The sequence below is a fragment of the Perkinsus marinus genome (assembly GCF_000006405.1).
Source record: "Perkinsus marinus ATCC 50983 genomic scaffold scf_1104296958752, whole genome shotgun sequence".
Lineage (NCBI taxonomy): Eukaryota > Perkinsozoa > Perkinsida > Perkinsidae > Perkinsus > Perkinsus marinus.
The window spans coordinates 108,833-134,304 of record NW_003206638.1 but is presented as its reverse complement, the minus strand read 5'-3'; the positions used below and the strand labels follow the sequence as shown (position 1 = coordinate 134,304).

The 25,472-nt window shown below is 46.3% G+C and overlaps 7 protein-coding genes across 7 annotated transcripts; 5 read left to right on the top strand and 2 right to left on the bottom strand.

The window, feature by feature from the left end:
• Positions 1-639: 639 nt before the first annotated feature.
• On the top strand, positions 640-5,326 carry Pmar_PMAR024902 (hypothetical protein; the record flags this gene model as incomplete). The annotated part of the gene is made up of 4 exons (XM_002773577.1): positions 640-3,194; positions 3,315-3,983; positions 4,118-4,230; positions 4,276-5,326. Coding segments are annotated over 4 exons (4,388 nt in total), but the record flags the coding sequence as incomplete, so codon positions are not given.
• Positions 5,327-5,459: 133 nt separating this feature from the next.
• Positions 5,460-5,852, top strand: Pmar_PMAR024901 (hypothetical protein; the record flags this gene model as incomplete). Its single annotated transcript, XM_002773576.1, has 1 exon — positions 5,460-5,852. One exon carries the CDS (start codon positions 5,460-5,462, stop codon positions 5,850-5,852), a length of 393 nt encoding a protein of 130 aa, XP_002773622.1.
• Positions 5,853-7,701: 1,849 nt separating this feature from the next.
• Positions 7,702-10,222, bottom strand: Pmar_PMAR024900 (retrovirus polyprotein, putative; the record flags this gene model as incomplete). The annotated part of the gene is made up of 3 exons (XM_002773575.1): positions 7,702-8,663; positions 8,739-8,893; positions 8,946-10,222. The coding sequence occupies 3 exons, from the start codon at positions 10,220-10,222 to the stop codon at positions 7,702-7,704; spliced, it is 2,394 nt and encodes a 797-aa protein (XP_002773621.1).
• Positions 10,223-10,417: 195 nt separating this feature from the next.
• Positions 10,418-12,211, bottom strand: Pmar_PMAR024899 (hypothetical protein; the record flags this gene model as incomplete). Its single annotated transcript, XM_002773574.1, has 5 exons — positions 10,418-10,696; positions 10,760-11,316; positions 11,368-11,499; positions 11,713-11,805; positions 11,962-12,211. The coding sequence occupies 5 exons, from the start codon at positions 12,209-12,211 to the stop codon at positions 10,418-10,420; spliced, it is 1,311 nt and encodes a 436-aa protein (XP_002773620.1).
• A 444-nt stretch (positions 12,212-12,655) lies between these two features.
• Pmar_PMAR024898 (hypothetical protein) lies at positions 12,656-13,519 on the top strand (the record flags this gene model as incomplete). The annotated part of the gene is made up of 1 exon (XM_002773573.1): positions 12,656-13,519. One exon carries the CDS (start codon positions 12,656-12,658, stop codon positions 13,517-13,519), a length of 864 nt encoding a protein of 287 aa, XP_002773619.1.
• An 821-nt stretch (positions 13,520-14,340) lies between these two features.
• Pmar_PMAR024897 (Carboxypeptidase Y precursor, putative) lies at positions 14,341-16,614 on the top strand (the record flags this gene model as incomplete). Its single annotated transcript, XM_002773572.1, has 12 exons — positions 14,341-14,375; positions 14,433-14,585; positions 14,635-14,742; positions 14,792-15,040; positions 15,191-15,279; positions 15,391-15,463; positions 15,657-15,717; positions 15,854-15,931; positions 15,981-16,058; positions 16,206-16,334; positions 16,380-16,451; positions 16,516-16,614. The coding sequence occupies 12 exons, from the start codon at positions 14,341-14,343 to the stop codon at positions 16,612-16,614; spliced, it is 1,224 nt and encodes a 407-aa protein (XP_002773618.1).
• Positions 16,615-21,120: 4,506 nt separating this feature from the next.
• Pmar_PMAR024896 (thiolproteinase SmTP1, putative) lies at positions 21,121-22,609 on the top strand (the record flags this gene model as incomplete). Its single annotated transcript, XM_002773571.1, has 10 exons — positions 21,121-21,215; positions 21,263-21,351; positions 21,402-21,521; positions 21,569-21,712; positions 21,757-21,850; positions 21,893-22,028; positions 22,078-22,222; positions 22,274-22,337; positions 22,405-22,487; positions 22,560-22,609. The coding sequence occupies 10 exons, from the start codon at positions 21,121-21,123 to the stop codon at positions 22,607-22,609; spliced, it is 1,020 nt and encodes a 339-aa protein (XP_002773617.1).
• Positions 22,610-25,472: the final 2,863 nt, after the last annotated feature.

Sequence of the window (25,472 nt, the reverse complement as noted above, 5' to 3'; positions counted from 1 at the left end):
CTGTCGCGAAGAGAGCATGCGATGTGTGGTTATAAGTGTGGCTACTAAGGCTTAGACTCCTGTGACCAGTTCGTTGCCTCCCACTGTCCAATCCAGGATTAGAGAATGAAGTAGTCATGAATAATGATGACGAAAGTAGTAGTTTTTCCAGAATCAATAACCTCACGTATTTAGTGTCATTAGCACTGGTTGAAATAGCTTTGTGTTGCTACTAGGGACAATTATCATTGTGGATATATTCAAGAGAAAATGAGAGCAAAATACATCATCAATACTAAAGAATCACTCACAGACCGTATCCGTGAATGATTCGGACATGTAGCAATCTATCACGTCGAGCTCTGACAGGCCTCGAATCGAGGCCCTCGATCATGACAGATAGGGGTCTGTCACACCCCGATTCGTCGCAAACTTTCCCATCCAATCCTGCCACTCTTCACGCTACCCGTTTGTCAGAGTTCTTTATTAAAGAATCTATAAACACTGTTATGTCCCTTTTTGTGCGATCGCCCTAAGATATGTAATCCATTCAGATTGTGATAAGCTAAGCTAGATACTTCCGTGTTTGCAATCATAGATGGATCATTATTAAATCTCTTATCAACTCCTTTATTGCTATGTCGAGCTCACCTTCCCTAGAGTCACAACAAATTGGCTCCGATACCGGGACCTCATGGGCAAAGGTGATCTCTAGTTGGTTCACTTCTGAAGGTTTGGATCTGGACGCGGAGTTGAAGCGGTTGTTCGAATCTATATGTCCTGTTACTGATGGCGGTGAAGGTATCTCGGCCGATCAAGCTTTTAATGATGCTTTGGATCTGGTTCTGGGTCCCGAAGAAGTTCGGCTTCGGGCGGTGCTGCAGGAGATTACGGCGTTCCGTATTACTGCTACAAGGAATAATACGAGTCCAGCCCGTAAGGCTCTACTCTCTGATTGGTATTCTCCTTTCTTTCGCGATCATGGTTCTCTTCAACAACGACTTGATACTGATTTTTCTGCATCTCTTAAGGTGGACGATATAAGAAATCGTCCTGTGTATAATTCTGTGAAGGCTGAGTATCCAGTTCTTGATGACTTCAGTGTCCGCCTGGCAGGTGTTAAATCTGAAGGTGATCAGCATGTTGGTAGTGGTATTGCTCCTACACCAATGGATGATGTTATTGTACTGGAAAATGACGTGGGTTCGAAGACTATCCGAGAAGCCCGAAAGGAGGTAGAATCCGTTAAGATCATCGACGGTTCGTGTTATTCCGGCTTTACTGATATCCGTAGTTTCCCATCGTGGCGTCGGAAGTTTTATGCCCTCTGTGATTCCCGTGGTTATAATGACTACGTGTTGAGGTATTATGCTCTGATGAGGAATCTTGCTGATAATGTTCAACTACGACTCAGGCCTACAGCTCCTCCACCAAATGCTTCGGCACAGAAGTGGAAGGAGGAGTATAACCGTCTTATGAAGGAGTTGGAGGTGTTAACATCGGATGTGGACGGTGATACTGGTTCCTGGAAGGCCGAGCGAGAGCTGTTGGCACTACGACAGACTAAGTCAGAGGCCACGGCAAATTTTCTCAACCGATTTGGGACTACTATAGCGGATTTGGCCTCTCATAGTATAGTCTTGGATAATGGTCGTTTGGTTGCTGCCCTTCTAAGCTCTCTCCGACAAGATGTAAAAGAGATTGCTGTTGATCGTATGGCAAATGCCGGTGGCCGTCTTACCTATAGCCAACTGGCAACTGCACTGGTAATGCGTGAGCGTATGATCACTGGGGTAAAGGAGGGGTCTCGTGGGAGCTTGGGAAAGGTTAACTCTGTGACTGAGGCTGGTAATGGTACTTTTAAAGAAGTGGTAAAAAAGAAGATATGCTATAATTGGCGACGATCTGGGAAATGTCGGTTTGGTAAGTCTTATAAGGTTGCTCATACCGACTCCAAAGATGGTACAGCCAGTGGTCCTCCTAAGCCTCCTATTGAGAAGTCCTCCGTCACCGTTAGTTCTGTTGAAGTATCCCTTAAGCAGCCTGAGGTTAGTCAGTCTGAAGAGACCGTGGAGATTACTCAGCGTTTATTGAATATTGTGGATGATGATCCCTGTGCTGTATGTGCTGTTTTCAAGACTAAGGAGAAATTAGCTGGCCCTACTATCAGTATTCCCCTTGGTCAGGGTAAGATATTGTCTGCTCTCCTGGATACGGGAGCTTACTATAATTATATTTCTGCATCGCTTGTAGAAAAGCTTGGCTTGGCTACATCTAGTCGAGGAGTGTCTGAGTCATTACGGGTTACTCTGGCCGACGGTTCTGTTCGACAGGTGGTGGCTGTGGTCGATGTTGCCAAAATCCAATTTAGGGTTCTTCAAGGTGGTCGAAATAAGAATGCCATCTTGGGCGTCAGGAGTATGTGTGATTGTGGAGTCACGTTGTCTTTTGGTGTGAACAGTGAGTCCGAGCGGTCGGTCACCGTAAAAGGTGAGTTGAAGCCATTAATGACAAATAGTGAAGCGGGTAGTGATCCAGTGAATATCGTCAACGAAGACTTTGATGATGGTCTCAGTGATCTCTACCAGGTCGAAGCTGAAGATGACCCTATTTCCTTAGTTAATCAGATCTCTGATGGTCCTGGTCTTATCGTATCTGGTGGTACGCTGAGTCATCCCTCTAAGATTGGTCTGCCTAATGCTAGGCTAGAAACCGATGGTTGGTATCCTGTGATCGGTACTGAGAAATACCGATGGCGTATGAGACGTTTACGTCCTTCTGAGCAGAAAGACACACCAGAGCAGGTTTGTTGTGCTGAAAATGATCTTCCTTTGAAGTGTGATGATAAGGTATCGTCAAGACCACGGAGGGACTATACATGGGGTTTGTTCGCCAAGTTGAAGAATGATGAGTCTGTTGCATTCCAGGAAGAGCTTGGTAGATATCTGAAGAAGGGATGGTGGCGGCTATCTAAAGGTGAGGAGGGGGAAGGTCCATCGCTTTTGGTCTTCCCTCTCCCCAGTCCTGGTCGGAGTACTTCTTGTAGGCCAATTATCGATGCTCGAAGTTATAATGAAAGATTACCGAGATGTGGTTATAATGGTCCGAGTATCACTCAAATATTGAATGATTTGAGACTGAGGTGGCGGCCGGGTGGTAGGATTCGTACTCTGGACTGTGCTCAAGCCTTTTACCGGATCCATATAAGGAAGCCGGTGAGTTTACGGGTCCATAGTGCCTTCTATGCGAGCTCGAGAATGGTCTTTGGCCTAGGAGTAGGCCCATCAGGCCTTTATACGGTGTTGCTACATTTGATGAATGTTGCTTATTCTCAGCTGAGTGCCGAGGATCAACTTCTTCTACAAACTGCGAGCTTCTACATCTACCTCGGTGATATTACCATCTACTGTGATCGAGAAGCTGTTGATGCTGCAGACCGGTTTGTGAATATGATGGAGAGTGTTTTCCTTCAAGCAGGCTTCGAGTTGCCTGCATCTAAGCAACATAATTCTGATAAAGAGATGCAGTTCAAGCATTTGGGTTTGAACTGGTGCTTTCGTGAAGGAAATCTCATGCTGTCCTGCAGAAAGTCGATTCCTTCGGGTCTTAGATTTCCTGATGGTTCTTTCAATATGAAATGGACTGCTCGTCTACTTCTTGGTATTGCCGGTTGTGGTGGTACTGGTGTGGATCCCTGTCGATTGCATTGTGAAGCACGACTAGCAGGAGATTTACTCCGGTCCATCGGTGGGAAGGGGATGAAGGAGGCAGATCAGTTGCTCGCGATTGAGAATGGCTCTGCTGACTTCAACATCATTTCCTCGTGTTTTACGACTCTTGAGGAATATTCTGCCCAACGGTGCGAACACTGGTGTTATGGTGGCTCTAGTTTGGTGTGCTTTGTAGATGCTTCCCCAGTTGGTTACGGGTGGTGTATCAAGGTTGTGAATGGTACGGTCCCTATATCTGATATTATTCCGGAACTCTCTAAGCCAAATACAGAGGTGTGGGATTTGGCAGAGCAGGCTGGCATATGGCTGAGTACTAAAGCACAACGGAGTTGGCATATCAACAGGAAGGAGCTTGCTGCTATTGGGAAGCTCATGTTGTATTTGCATGGGATGTTGTGTAGCCATAGGACGATTGGGCCCCCGATTTCATCAATCTTCGTATATACGGATTCTCAACAGCTCTACGGTGGATGGAAAATCGTGTTGGTGCTAAGTCTATTGAGAAGGTTGCTGTACAAAGGTTAGTATGTTGTATAAATGAGTTGGTCTCGGATATTCGTGCCAGTGGTATAACTGTTACCTATGGTAAAGTTGAGGGTGCTCTGAACCCTGCTGATCGCCTCAGTAGATTGGTTGAGAAGTGGGGTCTTACTGCTTCTTTGGGTCTTGATGATGTGGAGCCAGAGAGTCTCCTTTCACAAGCTGTATTGGACACGGACGAAGCCAGTGATGGTGATTTGGGGTCCTCTTTGAAGTTTCCTTTGATACACCAAGAAGATTATTTGAGTGTTTTGAGTGGGCAAGAAGATCCTCGCCAGCGACTTCGTAGCTTGCAACGAGAATCTCCGGTGTTGAAGACCTATTGTGAATGGTTAGAAGCAGAGGCGGCGAATGATGTCGAGAAGTACTCTAATAAGGATAGAGTACTCTTGAGTGAAGCTACTCGGAATCTTCGTTTGTTGTCTGACGGGATCCTTTGTCGACTACATTATCCTTACGGTGATACACTGCGAGAGCCTATCGAAGTTTATGTTATCCCAGTGGACACTGATCGAGGTCTTCAAGAGGCAAAGCGTATCACTCGTGCCTTTCACGAGAGGTATAGTCATTTGTGCCCAAGGTATACCAAGCAGCGTATCACGAAGGTATTTTCAATTAAGGGCTTGAATAAGTTGGTTTCCTGGTGTTGTAAGACATGTCCGCTTTGTCAACGGTCTGCTACCAAGCGTTTTGTCAAAGGAGATGATTATGCACGTTTAGACCCTGTTGCTCTTCGTGTATTTGCTGTGGTGAGCGTTGACGTTTGTGGACCGTTTGAAATCTCCCAATCAAGGGGAAACAGCTATGTTCTCGTCTGTGTGGATTCATATCCCCGCTTTGCTCTTGCTCATGGGATGCCCGACCAGACGAGCCGTTTGGTTACCTTCACCACTCTGGGTATTATGATGGAGTATGGCCTAATTGCTAAGCTAAGATGTGACCAGGGTCCGGCTTTCCGAGCAGCTTTCTTCAAGAAGGAGATGCGTGAGGTTGGTACTGTGGTTGTCTATAGCTCTAGGTTTTCTCCTTGGGCTAATGGTCTAGCGGAGAAATCTGTTGGCGGTATTATTATATAAGGTTAGTCGATTGGTTGCTCGATCTTGCGAAGGTTCTAAGTCATGGGAACGCTTTATCGGCTTGGCTGTACAAAGGCTGAATTCGAGACCTTTAACGATGTTAGGTGTCCCTAGTCTTACTCCATTTGATATTATGTTTGGACGCCGAGCTCTGGAAGAAGAGGAGATGTCGTTGTTATCCTCTAAAAGATTGGAGTCTGACGAAGAGATTGTAAACCAAGACGGTGCCGAACAGCTTGATAAGGCCAGAGAAGCTGTTCGGGAGCAGGTTCGACATAGCCTCTTCGATCGTGATGTGACCGTCAGGCGCCGATTGCCGAAGCTCAAGCCTGGTGATAGGGTTCTAATCTTTCGCCCATCTATGAAGCCTGGCAGAGCAGGTGCTGCTGGGTCTTACAGTGATAAAGTTTATGTAGTTATGAGGGTTCTCGACTACGTTTTGTATCTCCGTCCAGAAGACTGTCAATCTGATCCTCAGACTGAAGTTCGAGAACATATCCGTAATGTTCGTTTGTATTACCGTTAAATTTTTTTTGTGGTTTGATCGCAGGGGGGCAGGTTGTTATGTCCCATTTTGTGCGATCGCCCTAAGATATGTAATCCATTCAGATTGTGATAAGCTAAGCTAGATATTTCCGTGTTTGCAATCATAGATGGATCATTATTAAATCTCTTATCAACTCCTTTATTGCTATGTCGAGTTCACCTTCCCTAGGGTCACAACAACACTTTCATATTAGCCCATCAGGTAGAAATCGATGGCGCACCACTTCGACGCAATACAGCAGGATTTGTCGAAAGTTTCAGATCGGAACTTCAGAAAGTTGTCACGATCCTTGGTCAAGGCATGCTTCACCGCATCGCAATAGTTATCTGGAATCTAGATTCTCGATGAGGCAGCCTCATTAAGGCTTGGTGATAGTCGACTGGGGAGCAGTTAGTGATAACACTGTCTGCTCCCAACACGCCGTGCATTGGGGCAACCCCCTAGTCACATTGCCTAACACGCAGGCACATGGGTGCTGTCTCCCAAACAACTAGCTAATGTATAAGAAAAATTCCGGGCTGGAACCGACTTGAGACTTTACCACAGCAGGATCGCTGTCACTTCAGCCACGATCGGTTGCGCTAATCTCTGGTTCGGGTCGATCAAAGGACCGGTAGAAGGACCTCCGATACCGTCCGAATCTTCAACACCCTGCACGATGGAGCCTACTTCATACTGCATCATCCTACTTCATCATGCGTTCAAGTTGAGCCTACTTGGATATGAATTCAAATTTCAAGTCTGGTACAGTTCTGACTCCAAGAATTGGTGACTTCGACGGAGAGTATTCTCCAATGCTAAAAGCACCACACACAACGCTCACAATGATAAATCGGTGAGTAAAGTACCTAAGGACGAAAATCGTTCCAATATGGCTAGCCTCAAGGTCAATATGGGGAAATACGCTCATCATGTCATGATGCTCATTGAGCGGCTCATGGTCAAATACATACGTCGGTATGCAAATTTTGAGGAAATCTTGGGAAACTTTGGTTGGCTCTACCCGAATTTGTATATAGACTACTATAATTATTCAGCCTGAATAATTTGGTGGAGTTCCCTGAGGGGACTCCTGAGCTCAGCTGAGGAGAGCGAACGTATATTCCTCCAACAATCAAGAGCAAGCGGGAACGCTGTGGCCCACAGCCTGTGGGCGTGTCGCTTCTCAAGATAGACGAAAATTGCGTGACGCTCACTGAACTCCAGTGAGCGTCACGCAATTTTTGTGACTGAAGGAAGAGTAACTCTTCAAGAGCTCCTAGTGAGAACTTCCTACAATGTGTAACTGACCTGAACTATTATCTAAGTGAAGGCTGTTCTCGCCGAGAACTTCTCGGAGAGCTCTTCACTCATCACCGTCGGTACCGACACGCGCTGTGTCGGTCATTCAGACTAAATATAACTAAGCGATAGCTCCGGCATTGCTTCTGGCGTGGTTCCGATGGGAAGCGGCTCAGAAGATTTGTGGCGGGAGAAGTCAGGGATTGTAGTTTATCCTAAGGGAGGAGCATTCATCATTGAGAATGCTGCGGAGGGTCTGTAGTGTTCCCGGCCTGTGTAGACCGTTTACTGGAATCAGCAGGATTATCCCCACCCTTAGAACTCGACGGATACTGTGACATAGAAGGTAATTAAAATTGAGCTTATAACTTGTTCATACATTACAATAAAACTTCCGCAATAACGACTAGCTTTACGCTAGGGGACAATACACAAGGGCGCTATAGTATCATTGACTTGCACACGCCACAGAGACATACGAACACAATGATGTATCCTAGCAAATGAGAGAGGCGGTTTACTACATTACAGCCCCCCTAAATAACCATCACGATCTAGCAACCTTCTTAGCTCGTTCAACAGTCTCCATCAGACCAGGAGACTCACCACGTAGACGTTTCGAAGAACGCACAGGCAAAACATCCTTAACTCGATTCTCTTCTCGTAAAGCTTGTTGAGTACGTTCTTCAGAAGCTACTGCTGCTTGGCGACGTCCATCTGGGTCAAGAGTCTTATAACGTTTAACGTTACCAAGCCAGTGCATCTCAACACCAGAAGAAGTAGTAACCAAAACATGACGACCACGAACTGAAAGCACTGGAAAAGGACCACGGAACGTAGGAGAAAGCTTATTCACACGTTCTGTGAAGACATAAACCAATACACCAGGCTTCAAGTTCGACTCGTATCGAATAGTCGGACGAGACCGTTCTCGTTGATCAAGCCATTCATTAAGAAACATAGCCAACATCTTCTGCCGCTGACTACCAACCCGACCGACAATCTTAAGGAGATCACATAAAGACTGTGGCTGCTCGATCGTGATGTCATCATCAACGCCCCTCATACAAGGAACAGGAAGCACACGACCATAAAAGAGCAGTGCCGGACAGATTCCACTCTCACCAATCTCAGAATGATTAATCAACCATTTAACCTGGGCAAGGATCAGCTCATCAGACCACAACGATCCACTTGCTAGAGTAAACTTCCTCATAGCCTCAACGATCATTCGATGCCGTCTCTCATAAAATCCTCCACTCTGTGGATGATTCGCAGCATGGATGGTCCAAGAAATACCAACCTCTTTACTCCATGACTGAACTTCTTGAGAATTAAACTCACCATCAGAGAATACACATCGTGGCCATCCACATCGCATGAATAATATAAACAATCCACGGATGAAAGAGCTCGCCTTCGTATCAGGAATAGGCTCGAAATCACAGAATGAAGTATACCAACATGTAGCTGTCAAAAGCTTACCACCACCACCCATGTGAACCACATCTACCCCGACTCTCAACCAAGCCGTCGGAGTATCCGAAGTAGGTCTCCTAGTACCATGAGGTGCAAACTCCCTACCAGCTTGACTAGCTGTCAACTGACAAGTTGGACAAGCCTGAGCCACAGCACGACATAAATTACCAAGCTTGGGAAACCACGCCCAAGACTGGAGGAAGAACTTCAACTGTCGTCCATTAGCATGAGTATCCGCATGAGCTTGCTCAACAAGATGTCTACGACAAGATTTAGGCAGTAATAGTTGCTTAACAAGAGTACCAGTAGGACTGAAGTTCACAGTCACTGAACCGTTGCACACGATACACCGTCCCATCAGGGTCAGAGATGAAACCAGACTGCTCTTTCAAAGCCACAACCTCTGGACACGTCAACTGTTGTCTTCTTACCTCATCAAGATCACAGAATTTGGGGCAAACGAAAGGTTCCACCACAATATCATTCCACGACTCTACATCATCATCAATAACACAGATACTCTCATCATCGAGATCATTAATGGTAGCTAGCATACATGACAGAGGGTTCAAAGTAACCACCAAACCGTCTTGACGATCACATTCCAAAGTGTCAGCTTCCTCCTTGGAAATCCTAGCCATAGCGTCCACCAGAGATATACAAGATGATCGATTCACCCATAACGTACCAACCACAGACCGTTGGTATTCCATAACTATATTCATCTCATGCTCATCGGCACAATGATTAGTTTCCAGTGAATGCCAATGTCGGTCACCAACAGAATTCATATTATCACCAACCATAATAACTGGCTCCATACACAGTGGTAAGAACCGATGAAGCGACATTAGCTGAGCTTTACATTCCCTAAAAGTAGAGGACTTCTTCATATCATTATTAGATAAGGAGCCCCCATCCAATACATCATCTTGGAAATGAGTAAGCTCAGCATCATAACCAAGACGCTTACATTCAGCTCTAGCTGCTTCTAATACATCCGAGACCACTCTCGAGAATAAAATCGGAGAGTACCGAAATCCTTGAACAATAACGGTACAGCACCAAACATGTTCCTGACCAAATTCATCATAGGTCTTACAACAGAATAACGGCCAAGGATCCTTAGCGGTTCTTACTGCCGAAAATGCATCCGACAGATCCAATTTGAAATAAAACCGTCGTAAATGACCTGGCCATTCACGAAGAGTAAGGAAGGCATTAGTCTGACTCTGAGTAACAGAAGATTCCAACTTCCATGTTTCGGCCATCTCTGTCGGCAAAACCCACATATACTCACCAGGGGAATCAGGTTTCTTAACAAGCCTCATACAATTCAATCCTCGGCAGTCAAGAGTCACTCGAAACCTCTTCTTAATCTCCTCGTCAGTCATATCATAAAAAGGAATCACAGACGAACCATCTCCACTTGAAGAACCCTTATCAACCAGAACAACCTCATTTATAATGGTCGCTGAGGCAACATCAATAGGAGCAAACTTTCCTTCACGAGCAGCAATAAGAATCCTCCTATGAATAGCAATTTCCTTACTCCGACTCCTCCTTCTCCGAGGCTCAGCATGAGGCATTACCGAACGAGCACTCATTAGAGGACAATCTACAGTATAACCATGGTCATCCAGAGTCATATTAGTCGCAGCTCTGACCTCATCCGGTTGAACTACTGCAATATGGTCATTCACATCAATGGTATCAGAAGTCGCACCATCAATAGCTATGCTCGATATGCTAGCAAGTAGCATTGACTGAAGTAGAGTAGAACGTTATATAGTCTCAATACCAACAATGACAAGGGGAGTTAATCCCTCGATCACCTTGAATTGAACCGATTCCACCAACTCCTTCTTGTCACCATCCTCTAGAGAAGCAAAGAAGCCACCTAAAGCAGCTACACGTTCACCGTTACCAAAAGTAACTCCTTGACAAGTACTCAAGGAATCATCGAATAAACCCTCACTTCTAATAGCACGATACAGATCAGCATTAATATATGCTGTACCTTGACCACCTGTATCCAACAATGCAGCAACCTTAGCACCCCACTGAGAACACCGAGGTTCCTGACGAATAATCAGGTCAACCATACAATGTCTCTTACCACTCACTATAGCTGAGATAACCGATACTTTCTCAAAGCCTCGAGTAGCAACATTAGCAGGGTCTTGATCAGAACTTTTATTACCGATAGGTTTGGTAGTTGCTGGTACAGCAACTGCTGGCGCTACACTCACAGAACCCGGACTCAATTGCTGGGAAGCAACTACAGATGAAGGATCCATAGATTTTGGAACATCAGCATTAACTATCTGAGTCGGCTGAGATCTCACTTTAGCCTTCCAAAGATCACAATCTCGCTTCATATGACCAGCACCATTACAGTACCAACACTTAATAGGGACCTTAACTCTAACTTGAGCACTTCCTTGACTCTGAGGTCCTTGGCCCATCTGAGAACCTTCAACATTAACCGAGTCTTCACCAGTACTAACAACATTTACAGTAGCACCAGACTCACTATTAGAGGCTTCCCAAAGAGTTAAGACACTACATAGTTCATTAGTATCACGAATATGAGCATAAATAGTCTTCACCGCTTTCTGATAATTTGGTCGTAATCCACGAACAAACTTATCCAGCAATTCATCATTGGCAATACTAATACCTAAGCATCGACCTTCCGCTAGAGATTCCCTCAGGCGACCAATATATTCACCAATAAGTTCATTGGTCTTCTGCTTAACTTGAGCAAGTCGTTGACGATACTTCACAGTATCATCCGTGATACTGTAAGCACCTCTCAAAAACATCTCAGCATGTTGCAGTCGCTGCTCAACCGAAGCAGAAACTAAAAGACCCTTTTCTTCCAAGCTATCCATCAGCTCTGATCGTACACTAGCATTGATACATCTCAGAAGATACCTCCAACAATTAGCCGTCGATAAACCATAAATACGACACATTTGGAGCCATTCTCGCACAAAATAAGATATAGATCTTGTATCACTACGGCCATTAAAAAATTGACCACCACCAGGTATAGGTAAAGAAGAGACCATACCTACCGATTTGATATTGAGAGAATCATCAGCATCACCTTGCTCCATACATAGGTCATGAATGCTAGAACCACATCCATTATCACTTCGTCCACCTAACCCAGGCGTAGGAAGAGGCCTATGATATCGAGCATAGTCCAACCGAGAAGGTACATGAGGAACATTGACCTGGGCAGCAGCAACATTAGGGACTTCAGCCAAAACCGACTGATATAGAAATCGAAGTTGCAAACGTTTGTCCAGATCCTCACCAGAAGTTTTAGTCACAAGAGCTTCAACCTCTTCAGATTTGAGCAGATGAATGAGTCTAGCATCGAGGCCAACAGCCTTAGCAAACTCACTCCGAGCCGAAGAAACACCACCTTCTGATCGATGTCCGGGGCCAGTAAGAGCAAGATATCCTGCATCGGGTACCAATGAAGTGTTCCCGGCCTGTGTAGACCGTTTACTAGAATCAGCAGGATTATCCCCACCCTTAGAACTCGACGGATACTGTGACATAGAAGGTAATTAAAATTGAGCTTATAACTTGTTCATACATTACAATAAAACTTCCGCAATAACGACTAGCTTTACGCTAGGGGACAATACACAAGGGCGCTATACTATAGCGGCTATAGTATCATTGACTTGCACACGCCACAGAGACATACGAACACAATGATGTATCCTAGCAAATGAGAGAGGCGGTTTACTACAGTCAAACTGTCCCCCGTGCTGTCAAACCTTCACCACAACCGGAAGTCAGACCTCAAAGAGGCAACGTCCGCAAGCGCAAACTCGACTCTGAATCAGAAGCGGCTGAAGCTAGATTGTCGAAGTGGCAAGCGTTGCATCCTAAGCTCAAGTGCTTCATCGCCCAACGGTAAGATGGTCATCATCTGATTCTCAGATCATGCGCCACTCGCTGGCTGCCACAGCCATTCAGTACTTGCCCGTGCTTGCATGGAGTCCCTTCTCGAATGGTTTAGCGGAGGTATGAATGAAGAAGATCAATCAGATCGTATCGGTGATGCATCTGCTTGGGACGAGGCTCTCTGGTATGCTCAAGTGACGCTTAATTCCGCTGTTCGTGCTTCTGGTGCGAGTGCCCTGGAGAGTCGAATACTAGCCCCCTCCGCAGCACTATTGGGTTCCATGACCCAGGCCAAGGAGTTCGGGACGGAGATGGACGGCGCCACGGTCGATGTAGACCCATCGACGACGGACCCCGTCCACATCAAGGAAAGAGTTCGCCTTTTGGATCGTGAACGACTCACGGTGCTGGAGACTCGCTTGCAAGATTCAGCACGAAGAGTGGCATCCGGAAGAGGACCTACGAAGAATATCACGGATCTTGAGGGCGGAACATTGGTGATATGGCGTCGACCAGGTGCACTGGACGTCGTGAATCATGTGGTGAAGGTTCAGACGGTGAACGTCAACAGCGGTCCTTTTGTCTACTTGGGCCGCATGGCGGGGTTTTCAATACGACTCCGACCTCTGGGGGTGACTTCCTGTGAAACTATCGCCGTCTCTCCCTGTCACCTGGAGGTGAGGCGTGAGGAAGTGGACCGTACCCGAGCCACTCCGGCGGTTGAGGGCACTGTGGACCCTGCCAAGCTAAAGGAAGGAGATTGTGTACTGGTTCGTTTGGTAACGGGTGCGGATGTTCTGGGCTTGTATGCGGGGCCTAGTGTAGAGGAGCAGAAGACTGAAGGTTGGGTTCACATATTGGACAGCGAGGACGGTCGACGTTTTTTTCGGGTGGACTTGAATGCCGATGGTACCACTCTCATGGCGGACGCAGCGCCGGAAGGTGCTACTTGAATGAGTGAGTCACTCATTGAAAGTGACAACGACGTTGTCGCCGACTGGGGGGGGGGGGGAAGACTGCCGCGCGTGGACGTACCACTACGACGATCTGAGCAGCCGCATCCAACGGTGATTCTATGACAGGATTTATGTCTGTCTTTCTTTCTTCATTTCTTTACAGTTAATCTATCCGTGTAGGGTTTGTTACAAGTTCATGTCGCACAAGTGTGTGCGGAATCTTGTTCATTGATAGCTTTTTACGTGAAGTACGCAGGTGATCGATATTAGTAGAGCAGAAGGGCGCCGGAATGAGGGAGACTTCTGAGATCTCTTCCTTTGGTAACATCAGGGTGTGATAAGACTTTGGTAGCAAGTTGAAAACATCTTCTGTTGACAAACTCATCATGAAGCGCAGATGAAAGTGTTGGGTTTCTCACCGTGGGTGAATGTCTTGACTAAGAGGACGTTACATCCGTCTTATATTTGTGGTATCGATCGACAGTAACTAAATACCCTACAACTGGCTAGTGCCACTACCATATCACTGAGTTAGCTGGTATACTACAAGAATCTGGAGTCGAGTTGGCTTATCTAGTTATAGCAGACTGCTATTAGCAGTGAGATATCGATTTTGGTACAAGGTATTGGCCTATAGAGGTCCACCAAGGCTCATGCGTGCATCGTAGCGTAACTTCTCCCGCAACAAAGCTACACCCCCGATAAAATGGTCTTATTCCTCCCATTTATTATCGCTTTCGTAGCTGCCTCAAGCTTTCCGTCTGAGCTATTGAAGAAAGGTAAAACATTATGCCCCAAGGGCAGTGGAAACCAGGAGTATGGATACGTGCAAACAAGCCCCTTGCATAGGTTGGTGAGTCTGAATCCGTTGCAGATCATTACAGGTGTGCTGCTGCTATATCTGTACCAGGTACTTCTACACTATCATACAGGCCGATGGCAATCCTAAAACGGCACAGACCTTCTTATACATCTCTGGTGGTCCCGGTGCCAGCAGCCTTGGAATTATGTTGACAGCTAACGGACCATGTCGCATGGATGGGAATTGGCTCATCGAAAACAAGTTGGGTTTATGCACGTTCAGTATCCACTAGAAGCTTCCGGTGCCCTAGGTTCTCATGGACGAGACAAGCTAACGGTATCTGGGTCGATGCACCGATACCTACAGGTTTCAGTCAAGGACCTATCGGTGCCGGATGGGAGAATCTAATATTAGACCTGTGAGTTGACGCAACAACAGCAATGATGATCCAGTCGGATTTCTTTCAGGGTGGACTTCGTCAAAAAGTTCTTCGAACAACATAAAGGCCTAAACAATGACGTGCATCTAGTCGGCTTCTCGTCGTCGGGTAAACTCCGAGGCGATCACATCACCGGCAATAAGTGTATAAACCCCCCTCCCCTCCCCTCAGCCCAGATGATGGCAACGTTGGGGGCACGGCTGGTCAAGTCTGTCGGCTTCAAGGTCAATCTGGTTGGAGTGATGATGCTTTCTGGAATTGCAGCGCCTCTAGCTACGTAAGGTTGTTGTGACATGTGGCATGTGTGATGAGGACCATCCCAGATATCAAGGATGCTTACAGATGGCGCAGGACCACAAACTGCTACCCTCAGCAGAGTTGAGTCGTTTTCTCACTGATTTAGTCGTGGAGTTGCACTTCCTCTCAGCATCGACCAGATGAAAGCAAGGCTGGTCCAATGTAAAGAACAACTAGATGAGTGCAATCGTAATGGCCCCGGAGGGACTCCGATCTCAGGTGAGCTCAAATAATGAATTTCACGTCCGAGGTTTGCTTCCGACATTCAAACGTGGGCCATCTACGGAGATATTCCCCCAACAAAACGATGTGCATTCCCTGCAATATTAGTTTACTGCAAGCAAGCTCTGAACACCTGTGAAAAGAACACCGCGCAGCGGCTTATTTCAGCAGGAACAAGCGCGTAAGTGGGTCGACATCCAAAAGATCCATTTTGAACGCTGGGTTACGGCGTAATGGTTGTTTACTCTCACACAATCTATAACTAAATGATGTTTCCAATATTGTCATTGGAGTAGTAGTGACTCTCTCCAATGCAGAGTCTGCATTCAGAGGATCCTTTCTATCTTTGAAGGTCGCTTTCCTAATTCACTTAGTTACGACATCCGCGTGCCACCTGGAAAGGAGAACACTTTCTACAGACTTCACCCTGGGGACGTAAGCTAGTAGACTTCCCCGTATAACGTGTGACAACCTTTCTACGGCCTTTTATTGCTGTCATGGTTCTATCTGAAGTCGATGCATATCTTATCACTCTGGAGTTCATCCCGAATGAACCGCGTATTACTCAAAGGTGCCCGACCTCTTGAACCTGAAGTCTGTGCAGCAAGCCTTGGGCGTTTCAAAAGAGTGGATGCCCTATAATCATCAGGTAAGTACTCTACCTCCGTGATATTCTATGTGAAGGATACTGATATTAGGTCCACGACCAATTCGTTAGATTCGTTGCCTATGATACAACATATCAGGTCACAAGTCTCCTCGATGCAGGATTGAAAGTGAGCTGTCGAAAAGCCTCTCGCAGAGTTATCCGCATGGCGTACCGTTCTCTGTACTATTACCTAAGACGTACTGAATGAAGCTGAACAAAGAGCACCTCTTCAATCAGGCGGCGAATGATATAACTATAACAAATTCGCATCAAGGTACTTGTCGTGAACGGTGACCAAGATTTTATGACCAATGCTGTCGGTGCGTTCGAAGGGGTTTCGAAATTGAAAGGAGTTAAAGACTACGGGAAGTTGCTCAAGGAATCCCCTGCTAAGGATATCAAGGTTAGTATCTTCCACAACGATGTTACCCCATTATGGCTCTCGTAGGTTGATGGTAGGAATTTCGGCAAGATGTGGGCCTCACAGTATACAAATGGAGCGAAGCTCGCATTCATCAAAGTACAGCCTCGTGGGTTGTCTCTGAGGTCCCTCGAGACCCAGAGATCATCAATGGTTCATTCAGGTGCTTGACGCGGGTCATATGATGTTCTTGTATGAGCCCAGTGGAGCGCAGAGTATCTCCGAGAATTTCTTCACTGGTGGATATTGGAAGAGTAGATGATCTCACTTTAGATCTCTTGCCTTCTGCGAGAAGCCTGTCATGACTTTCTGTTTGACTTTTGGACGCTTTGATTGAGATGTCCTGATATCATGACCACCCTACATCTTTCGTTCGTACAGTAGACCGTTCCATACTGACGTATCTTTGCTCGTGCATGTTATACGAGCACATAATAGTCCTCTCACCTTACAATTGGTACGATCAGTTTGCCGCTCTACGCTGTACTTCTCTCACCCGAGAAGATCATCTTGTGTTGTATCAGTCAAGGAGCAGCAGTCATGGGATTTATGGTATTGAAGGGCTTGAATGGCCACCACTATGATGTATGCCTTGGTCAGTGAGAAAAATGGGTCTTCCGTTCGACTCCAGCAAGCCTCGACGTAATACATCATATAGCGTTCATTCAGTTTATAGCACACTATTAAGAAGCTTGTCGAGGCATTCCTAGATTTAAGGCACAGTTAAGGAGCAACTTTAGTGGCTCCATGAATTTCACGGAATCTGCTCTCCAGATGACCCCTAGGACGGAATGTCGAAGACTTCGACTCGAAGTATGTGTTGTTTCTCATTTGATTCTGTTAAACGGTTGACTATCTTGACCACAGCCAAAACGATCCAAGTTTTACTTATGTGTGGTGTAATTTTTGGTGATAATCCTGCCGCAGGATTCCTGCGTATTGTGAGATGTCGGACCGTAATGATCAGGGTTATTGACTTGACTATCAACCATTGGGGGGAGCGATGGTGCGATCAGGAATGCTGATCAGGATGATACGAGTCGGGAAAAAAGAGGAACTCAGACTTCGCAGCTGTGTTATAACATAACACTGGATATATTGCACTGACTGGTCAGGCAGTGTTATCAACTCAGTAATGGATGATAAACAGTTTCGATGAGCTCACCAATCAATCACTCACAAACTCAACGCTCCAATCAAACCAGTCTTACAAGAATGTGAAAGAATCAAAGAGAAAACGTCGGACTACAGGAGTGAAAAGGAAGTGAGAGACAAGACGTCATATGAACAGTAATGTGCAACTGTAGCGACCACTGCGACGTATCACGCTTCAGCATTAACTACGGTTATATGACCGGTGAATGCTTAACCGTATCTCTGACAGTATTGCTCGAATTCGTTTCTGTCGATAACTCCATTCTTGTCGAGATCCAGAAAATCCATCGAGGTGATCACCACTTCGGTACATTCCGACGACCCTCCACATGCTCCGTCAAGTAAATTTGATGCCAGCTTCATATAACCCGTCAATGAGCGTGATAAATCGACGTACCTTATCAACAACGAACGATAGTTTTGGGATTTCTCACGCAGTCCACGAGTCCAGTCAGTAAAACGTCCACGATTATCATGAATAACCACATCTTGACAAGATGATCTTGTCACTATCCCGTTTCATAAACTTACGGAATTTCCCCAAATTACTCCGATAAACGACTTTGAAAAGCTGCAAACAGTCCCCGAACCCACCTGATCTCGCTCATGGATTGTGAGAACGGGAATATTTTCAACGAAAATCGTATGATAATGCTTGCCTACAAACGAATGCACGTGTAGCGCTCGCCCTGGTGATGGATTATAATAATATCTCACCAATAGGAAGGTAGCCTGCTGCTCCCAATGGCCTGTCACAACGCTCTTTGAAAGTGAACCAAGCGAGGGCTGTATGGCGAGCGGCTCTATGGACGTCTAAATGACGCCCTTGGATCTCCAACCTGTACGGATTCTGAACAATTTTTAACCAGCCTCTATGAGGAGCCTCTTCCTGTCGAGGAACCACTGAGGGACGACTGCAAAACCCGAGAACGTGATGAGACGGCTGGTTATTGTGACCGTATTGACCAAAGTATTCACTCGTGAGTCCTAAGTTAGGACTTCTAACTCGGTCTCTTCGTGAATCACACCACGAGTGATAACCGTGACGGTTATCACTCGTGTAAACTGGACACACTTGTTCACTAAAAAGCTTTTCAAAGTGCTCACGAGCACTTTTCGGTCACCATACTTCGTGATGAGGAAGTCCACATTGAAGGGCGCATAAAAGCGATACTGACTTGCCAAAGCCCGAGTGAAGAACTCAACTGACCGCGTTGACGGGTCAAACGGAGAGATCCAGTTCCCGCTAACTTCGAGCGGCCCGAACAATTTGCTCTCAGTGTTGAAGGACTTCTCCAGGGCATTCTGAGCTCTGCTATAGAGGATACCAGCATCAAAATAGTGTCCTAGTTTGGACGCTGCGGCTGCAATCACAGAGTCGGCCTCGGCGAAATTAAAGATTCTCGATACGACCTCGGACACATTTGATCTAACCGGAATGTATCTGAAATCATTTCATCATCATCTATCTATCACCAATGAAAGAACTACAACTCACCCTCTGTCGGAGTACGGCGTACTCCGACAGTATTCTTCCGAAGTACCCTTCCATAGTACCCTTCCAAGTCGGAAGGATACTATGGACAAAATTCCTATTTGGGTGCGTTTGGAAAAAGGACCATCATATCGCGGGGTAGATCACCTATAGAAGTTAAGAGTAAAAATTTTGAGAAGAAGTGATCTGGTTTACTTGGGAGTCCCAAGTTGGGACCTTGTTATTATTCACGAACATAGATGACGAGGCGTTGGTGTTCTAACGTAGGAGACATATGTTACTGAGAGAGCGATGGTTTTTAATACAGTTATGCGGTGTTGTGTGATGCTATCGTCACACTCGTTGGTGGTCGCCGACCACCAACACTATACCGATCACTGGTCGGTATAGTGTGGGACTACTACATAAGTTGTTGGTCGGTCTAGTGTGGGAGTACTATATAAGTTGGTGGTTGTATAAAATCAAGTGATCCCTGAATTTGTCGAGCCGTTTGTGAGTCACAAATTGTGACTCTCAAAGAGTGAGCCCACTCCCCTGCAAACTTGCCTTCACCATCATCAAATTGACCAGTTCTACTGTTGGGCTGTTCTCTCCATTAACAGTTAATGATTAACTCTTAGTCTGCAGTTCAGGGCGTTGCGTTAAGAGCATCTGTAACAGACGAATATTGAATGAGTGTAATGGGAAGGAAATATATTTATCCTGGCACTTCCCCTAAGCTCACATTATGGTCTCGGGTTATCTCGGAATAGCCAGTGTGGTGTGAAACTAAAAGTGTAATAGTCGCAGCTCCTTCCCCGTTAATTGACGGCTGAATACCAGACACGACATTGTGGTGGAACTTCCACCGTAGAAGTGGTGGTATAGTGGTAAAGAAGCGAGAGAGGGAAAGGGACGAGAAGGACACAATAGCTTTTTTTCTCAGGAGAGTCTCCTGGAGAGACACGGAATTGTGTGACCAACGACGCGAGATCTCTTCCTTCGAGCCTTCGTGCCACAGTTGTGTTGCTGAGCGACTGTTTTCCTACACTGGGACTTATGCCCTGTGAGTCACACAGGCTCTGGCCACTCTGTTGTCCTCATTGTTCAAGCTAAAGTTGATCCTTGTCGCGCTGAGTCTGGGATGATAATCACACGTGGTGTAACCAGAGAGTCTGGTGAGTCTATAGTGTCGTTGGAACATGATGTTCCAAACATGTTCCGAACATCTAGGACTGCTCAATTGAAGCCGTGATCATCCTCTGGTCCTTCTGCGAAATACTGTCGCTATCAGAATCTGTTGACAACCGCCTGAAACGTGTTCTCAGTAAGAACTTCTCACATGTGGTGGTGCTCACATCAAAGCAAGAAATGTGAATTCCCATGCCATTTGATTCTCCATGCTCCAGTGATGTTGTGCTGCTTAGGAATTTGCACGCCTGCGCACGATCGTTTTTGGCACGCGCGGCGAGTCACGCCGCGTCACGCGGCGTTTGATTCAGCCAACCGAACTCCTAGTGTTTACTTGTTATATGGATACATTCAGAGTGCTGAGAGAATGTATGAGTACTCCCCGTACTAGCCGAGAAATCAAATTTTCATGCATTTGTACAATGTAGCGTCCTGGGGCTCAACGTGAGGCTCACGTCGTGAGCCGCTCACGCATGGTTCTTCCCAGTGACGACTGAGGATCATTTGAGGGCTCGGAGTCATTCATCAGGAAATGAAGTTGATAATATCTGACACAGATGTCATGTGAAACTCATATTCCTACTATAAGCCAATAAATTCGACCGGAAAGAATAATGGGCAATTCGTAGGCTCCCAAAGCACTAGCAATGAGTGCTGGGGCACGCAAACATAGCCTGATCGATTGTATTCGGGTGGCGACGACCTAAGCAGTCGTACGCACGCGAGAGCAGACTCAGCACAGAGACCTTCCCCAGAAGCCGGAAACGAAATGCTGTAATAAGGAGAACTCACGCACAGTAACAGGTCACATAAGTGTAAGACAACGCCGTGGCGGTTTCCAAGGTTCCACGTACCGGGGGATTCGGTCTCTCTCTTCACGGCTATTCGGTTGCTCTGAGAGTTTTCTCTCCCGACAGCCTTCTGGATCCAGGCTTTCTTGTGTGACTAATGCTCACTCCTATCCTACTATCTTCAATTCTAGGTGTTTTCAGTAAACGAACGCCTCTTGAGGTGCAGAACTTATTCGAAGCGTACAAGAATGAGTAGTGCGCAATGTTTCTGGTAGCTATTGGACACAGCTTTGTTGCAGATACGATCATGACTTTGGCGAAGAGGATGTCAAGAGACTTGCCATCTTTCACGACAACCTCAAGTTCATAGATGAAGTAAATTCAAGGAGTAAGATGTAATTATCTGCAGTACTGCCTGGTTATGGTTGTGGTTCTCAGACCTTTCCTACAAGCTGGGTATCACTCCTTTCACTCATCTTACAAACGATGAATTCAGAGAGTTCGTCACAAGAGGATACTCCCTTGGTGACTGGCAGCAAACGATGTTGCGAGGAATCGGTAGGCGCTCGAAAGAGTACGAATTACCTGACGCAGCCACGTGTCAGACTCCGAGGCCCAAACATTCGGATTTGAGGGCTCGGTCGATGATGATCTGCCGATGAGGGTCGACTATGTCGAAAAAGGTTGGGTTACTGATGTGAAGTCCCAAGGAACTGTATGCGGCAGCTGCTGGGCTTTTGGCGTTGCTGGTGAGATCCTCATCGTTGCTACTCACGTAAAGGTGCCTTACTAGGTGCATTGGAAGGCCTCCACAAGAATGTTACTGGTCAGCTTGTCTCTCTCTCGGAGCAGGAACTTATCGACTGCAGTACAGCCTACGGCAATCAGTATTGCAATTTCTAGTTGGCATGACCATTGATTGTTGTCAGAGGATGCAATGGTACACGTCATTTGAACGATTCCTACGAGTATGTTGCGGATCATGGTTTGGAAACTGAAAGAGCTTATAAATATGTAGGAAAAGATGGTCAGTGTCGTCGCAATGTTAGTAAAGACGCCGTTAAGGTGAGTTTAAGGCCGTAGGAAACAGCAGATCCTAATCAACTACTTCCAGGCTAGAACCATAAGTCATGTAAATGTGAAAAGCAATTCCTCATCTTCGATGCTCGCAGCCGTTGCCTTTGGTGGGCCTGTCAGTACACTCATCTGTGGGATGTCTGGGGTCTTCCAAAACTATAAGAGTGGTATCATCAAGGGAGGTATGACCCGTCATCAAAGTAGCTGCTTGAGCGCGACGACAATCTTTTTAGATGTATGTGGCAACTTCCCAACTCATGCTGTCCTTGTAGTTGGTTATGATAGAGGCCATGACCCGTAAGAGCTAGGGCCTAGTTACTAGGCCGTGACGCTAGCCGCGCGGCTCTACTGTTGTTCCCCTCAGATATTATCGTATAAAGAACTCATGGGGCACCAAATGGGGAGAGCATGGCTATGCAAGAATCGTTATTGACGATACGGAATATGGTGAGTTCAACTCTCTGAGAGAGTATGAGGAAACTTTCCTCCCAATCCATGGTGATGTGTATGTTACCTCAGGTGTATGTGGTCTCCTTCGCGAGCCCGTCTATCCTATCAGTAAATCATAGTTGCCCGTTGAATGATGTACTTCGCCGTATTTCTTATAACCCTGCTTCATCGATGAGAAAGAATACTCATCTCAAATCTCGCATATATGGTCGTCTTTGCCTTACTGGCTAGACATCATGTCTAAGACATGAGTTTTCGATTTTGCTCAACAAAGAGGTTTTCTCTAGTAGTAATAGTTTTTGAAGATGCGCAACGCAGCGCGTCAAGTCGAGAAGACTCGGCGTGTCCACGCGCCCAGTATAGATCCTTCGATCAGCTACTATACTACGGTTGCGTTGTTCTCTTCGTTGTAGCGTCGTGAGGATCAAGTGCGTTTCTCCCCAGTGACAACTTAGGATCATTAAAGGGCTCGGAGTTATTCATTAGGAAATGAGTGGGATAATATCTGGTGTCGATGTCATATGACTTCACAGGGTAGTGCAAAAAACATGGCTCACCCCCCGTAATTTCGCGGCAAGTGACAGTTCGCGAGCAAAGATACCACTTGAAAGCCCTTGTTGGGCTCTTTCCAACGCTGTACCAACGGTTCTAATATCTGTATTGAGTACTGAGGTATCTTCACACGTAAAATCAGCTATATAGGAAGGAGCTGTACCAGTTTCGACTTCGTAGCGTTTTTCTTGTCAAATGTATCAAGTGGCGGATATATAACGTTACCTCATCGTACCTCTGCGCAAGGACAAGCTGATTTCGGGTACAGAGATCATGAGGAATTAGTTCTTGTGGGGCATCGGCAGGCGGGAGTGTCAAAAAGCCGCGGTCCGGTCACGATTCTCGACAAATTGAGGGCTGGGTTGGTATGTTATCCCTCTTCCTGTCGCGAAGAGAGCATGTGATGTGTGGCTATATGTGTGGCTACTAAGGCTTAGACTCCTGTGATCAGTTCGTTGCCTCCCACTGTCCAATCCAGGATTAGAGAATGAAGTAGTCATGAATAATGATGATAAAAGTAGTTTTTCCAGAATCAATAACCTCACGTATTTGGTGTCATTAGCACTGGTTGAAACAGCTTTGTGTTGCTGCTAGGGACAATTATCATTGTGGATATATTCAAGAGAAAATGAGAGCAAAATACATCATCAATACTAAAGAATCACTCACAGACCGTATCCGTGAATGATTCGGACATGTAGCAATCTATCACGTCGAACCCTGACAGGCCTCGATCATGACAGATAGGGGTCTGTCACACCCCGATTCGTCTCAAACTTTCCCATCCAATCCTGCCACTCTTCACGCTACCCGTTCGTCAGAGTTCTTTATTGAAGAATCTATAAAAAATCGATGGCGCACCACTTCGACGCAATAGAGCAGGATTTGTCGAGAGTTTCAAATCGGAACTTCAGAAAGTTGTTACGATCCTTGGTCAAGGCATGCTTCACCGCATCGCAATAGTTATATGGAATCTAGATTCTCGATGAGGCAGCCTCTTTGAGGCTTGGTGAAAGTCGACTGGGGAGCAGTTAGTGATAACACTGTCTGCTTCTAACACGCCGTCCATTGGCGCAACACCCTAGTCACATTGCCTAACACGCAGGCAGATAGGTGCCGTCTCCCAAACAACTAGCTAAGGTATAAGAAAAATTCCAGGCTGGAACCGACTTGAGACTTTACCACAGCAGGATCGCTGTCACTTCAGCCACGATCGGTTGCACTACTCTCTGGTTCGGGTCGATGAAAGGACCGGTAGAAGGACCTCCGATACCGTCTGAATCTTCAATAACCTGCACGATGGAGCCTACTTCATACTGCATCATCCTACTTCATCATGCGTTCAAGTTGAGCCTACTTGGATATGAACTCAAATTTCAAGTCTGGTACAGTTCTGACTCCAAGAATTGGTGACTTCGACTAAGAGCACCACGCACAACGCTCACAATGATAAATCGGTGAGTAAAGTACCTAAGGACGAAAATCGTTCCAATATGGCTAGCCTCAAGAGCAATACGGGGAAATACGCTCATCATGAGCGGCTCATGGTCAAATACATATGTCGGTATGCAAATTTTGAGGAAATCTCGGGAAACTTTGGTTGGCTCTACCCGAATTTGTATATAGACTACTATAATTATTCAGCCTGAATAATTTGGTGGAGTTCCCTGAGGGGACTCCTGAGCTCAGCTGAGGAGAGCGAACGTATATTCCTCCAACAATCAAGAGCAAGCGGGAACGCTGTAGGCGTGTCGCAGCGACACTGTCGCTTCTCAAGATAGACAAAAAATTGCGTGACGCTCACTGAACTACAGTGAGCGTCACGCCAATTTTTGTGACTGAAGGAAGAGTAACTCTTCAAGAGCTCCTAGTGAGAACTTCCTACAATGTGTAACTAACCTGAACTATTATCTAAGTGAAGGCTGTTCTCGGAGAGCTCTTCACCCATCACTGTCGGTACCGACACGCGCTGTGTCGGTCATTCAGACTAAATATAACTAAGCGATAGCTCCGGCATTGCTTCTGGCGTGGTTCCGATGGGAACTTCCCACAAATCTTCTGAGCCGCTTCCCATTGGGAAGCGGCTCAGAAGGTTGAGGGAGGAGCATTTATCATTGAGAATGCTGCGGAGGGTCAAGCTGTCCCCCATGCTGTCAAACCTTCACCACAACCGGAAGTCAGACCTCAAGGAGGCAACGTCCGCAAGCGCAAACTCGACTCTGAATCAGAAGCGGCTGAAGCTAGATTGTCGAAGTGGCAAGCGTTGCATCCTAAGCTCAAGTGCTTCATCGCCCAACGATAAGATGGTCATCATCTGATTCTCAGATCATGCGCCACTCGCTGGCTGCCACAGCCATTCAGTACTTGCCCGTGCCTGCGTGGAGTCCTTCTCGAATGGTTTAGCGGAGGTATGAATGAAGAGGATGATCC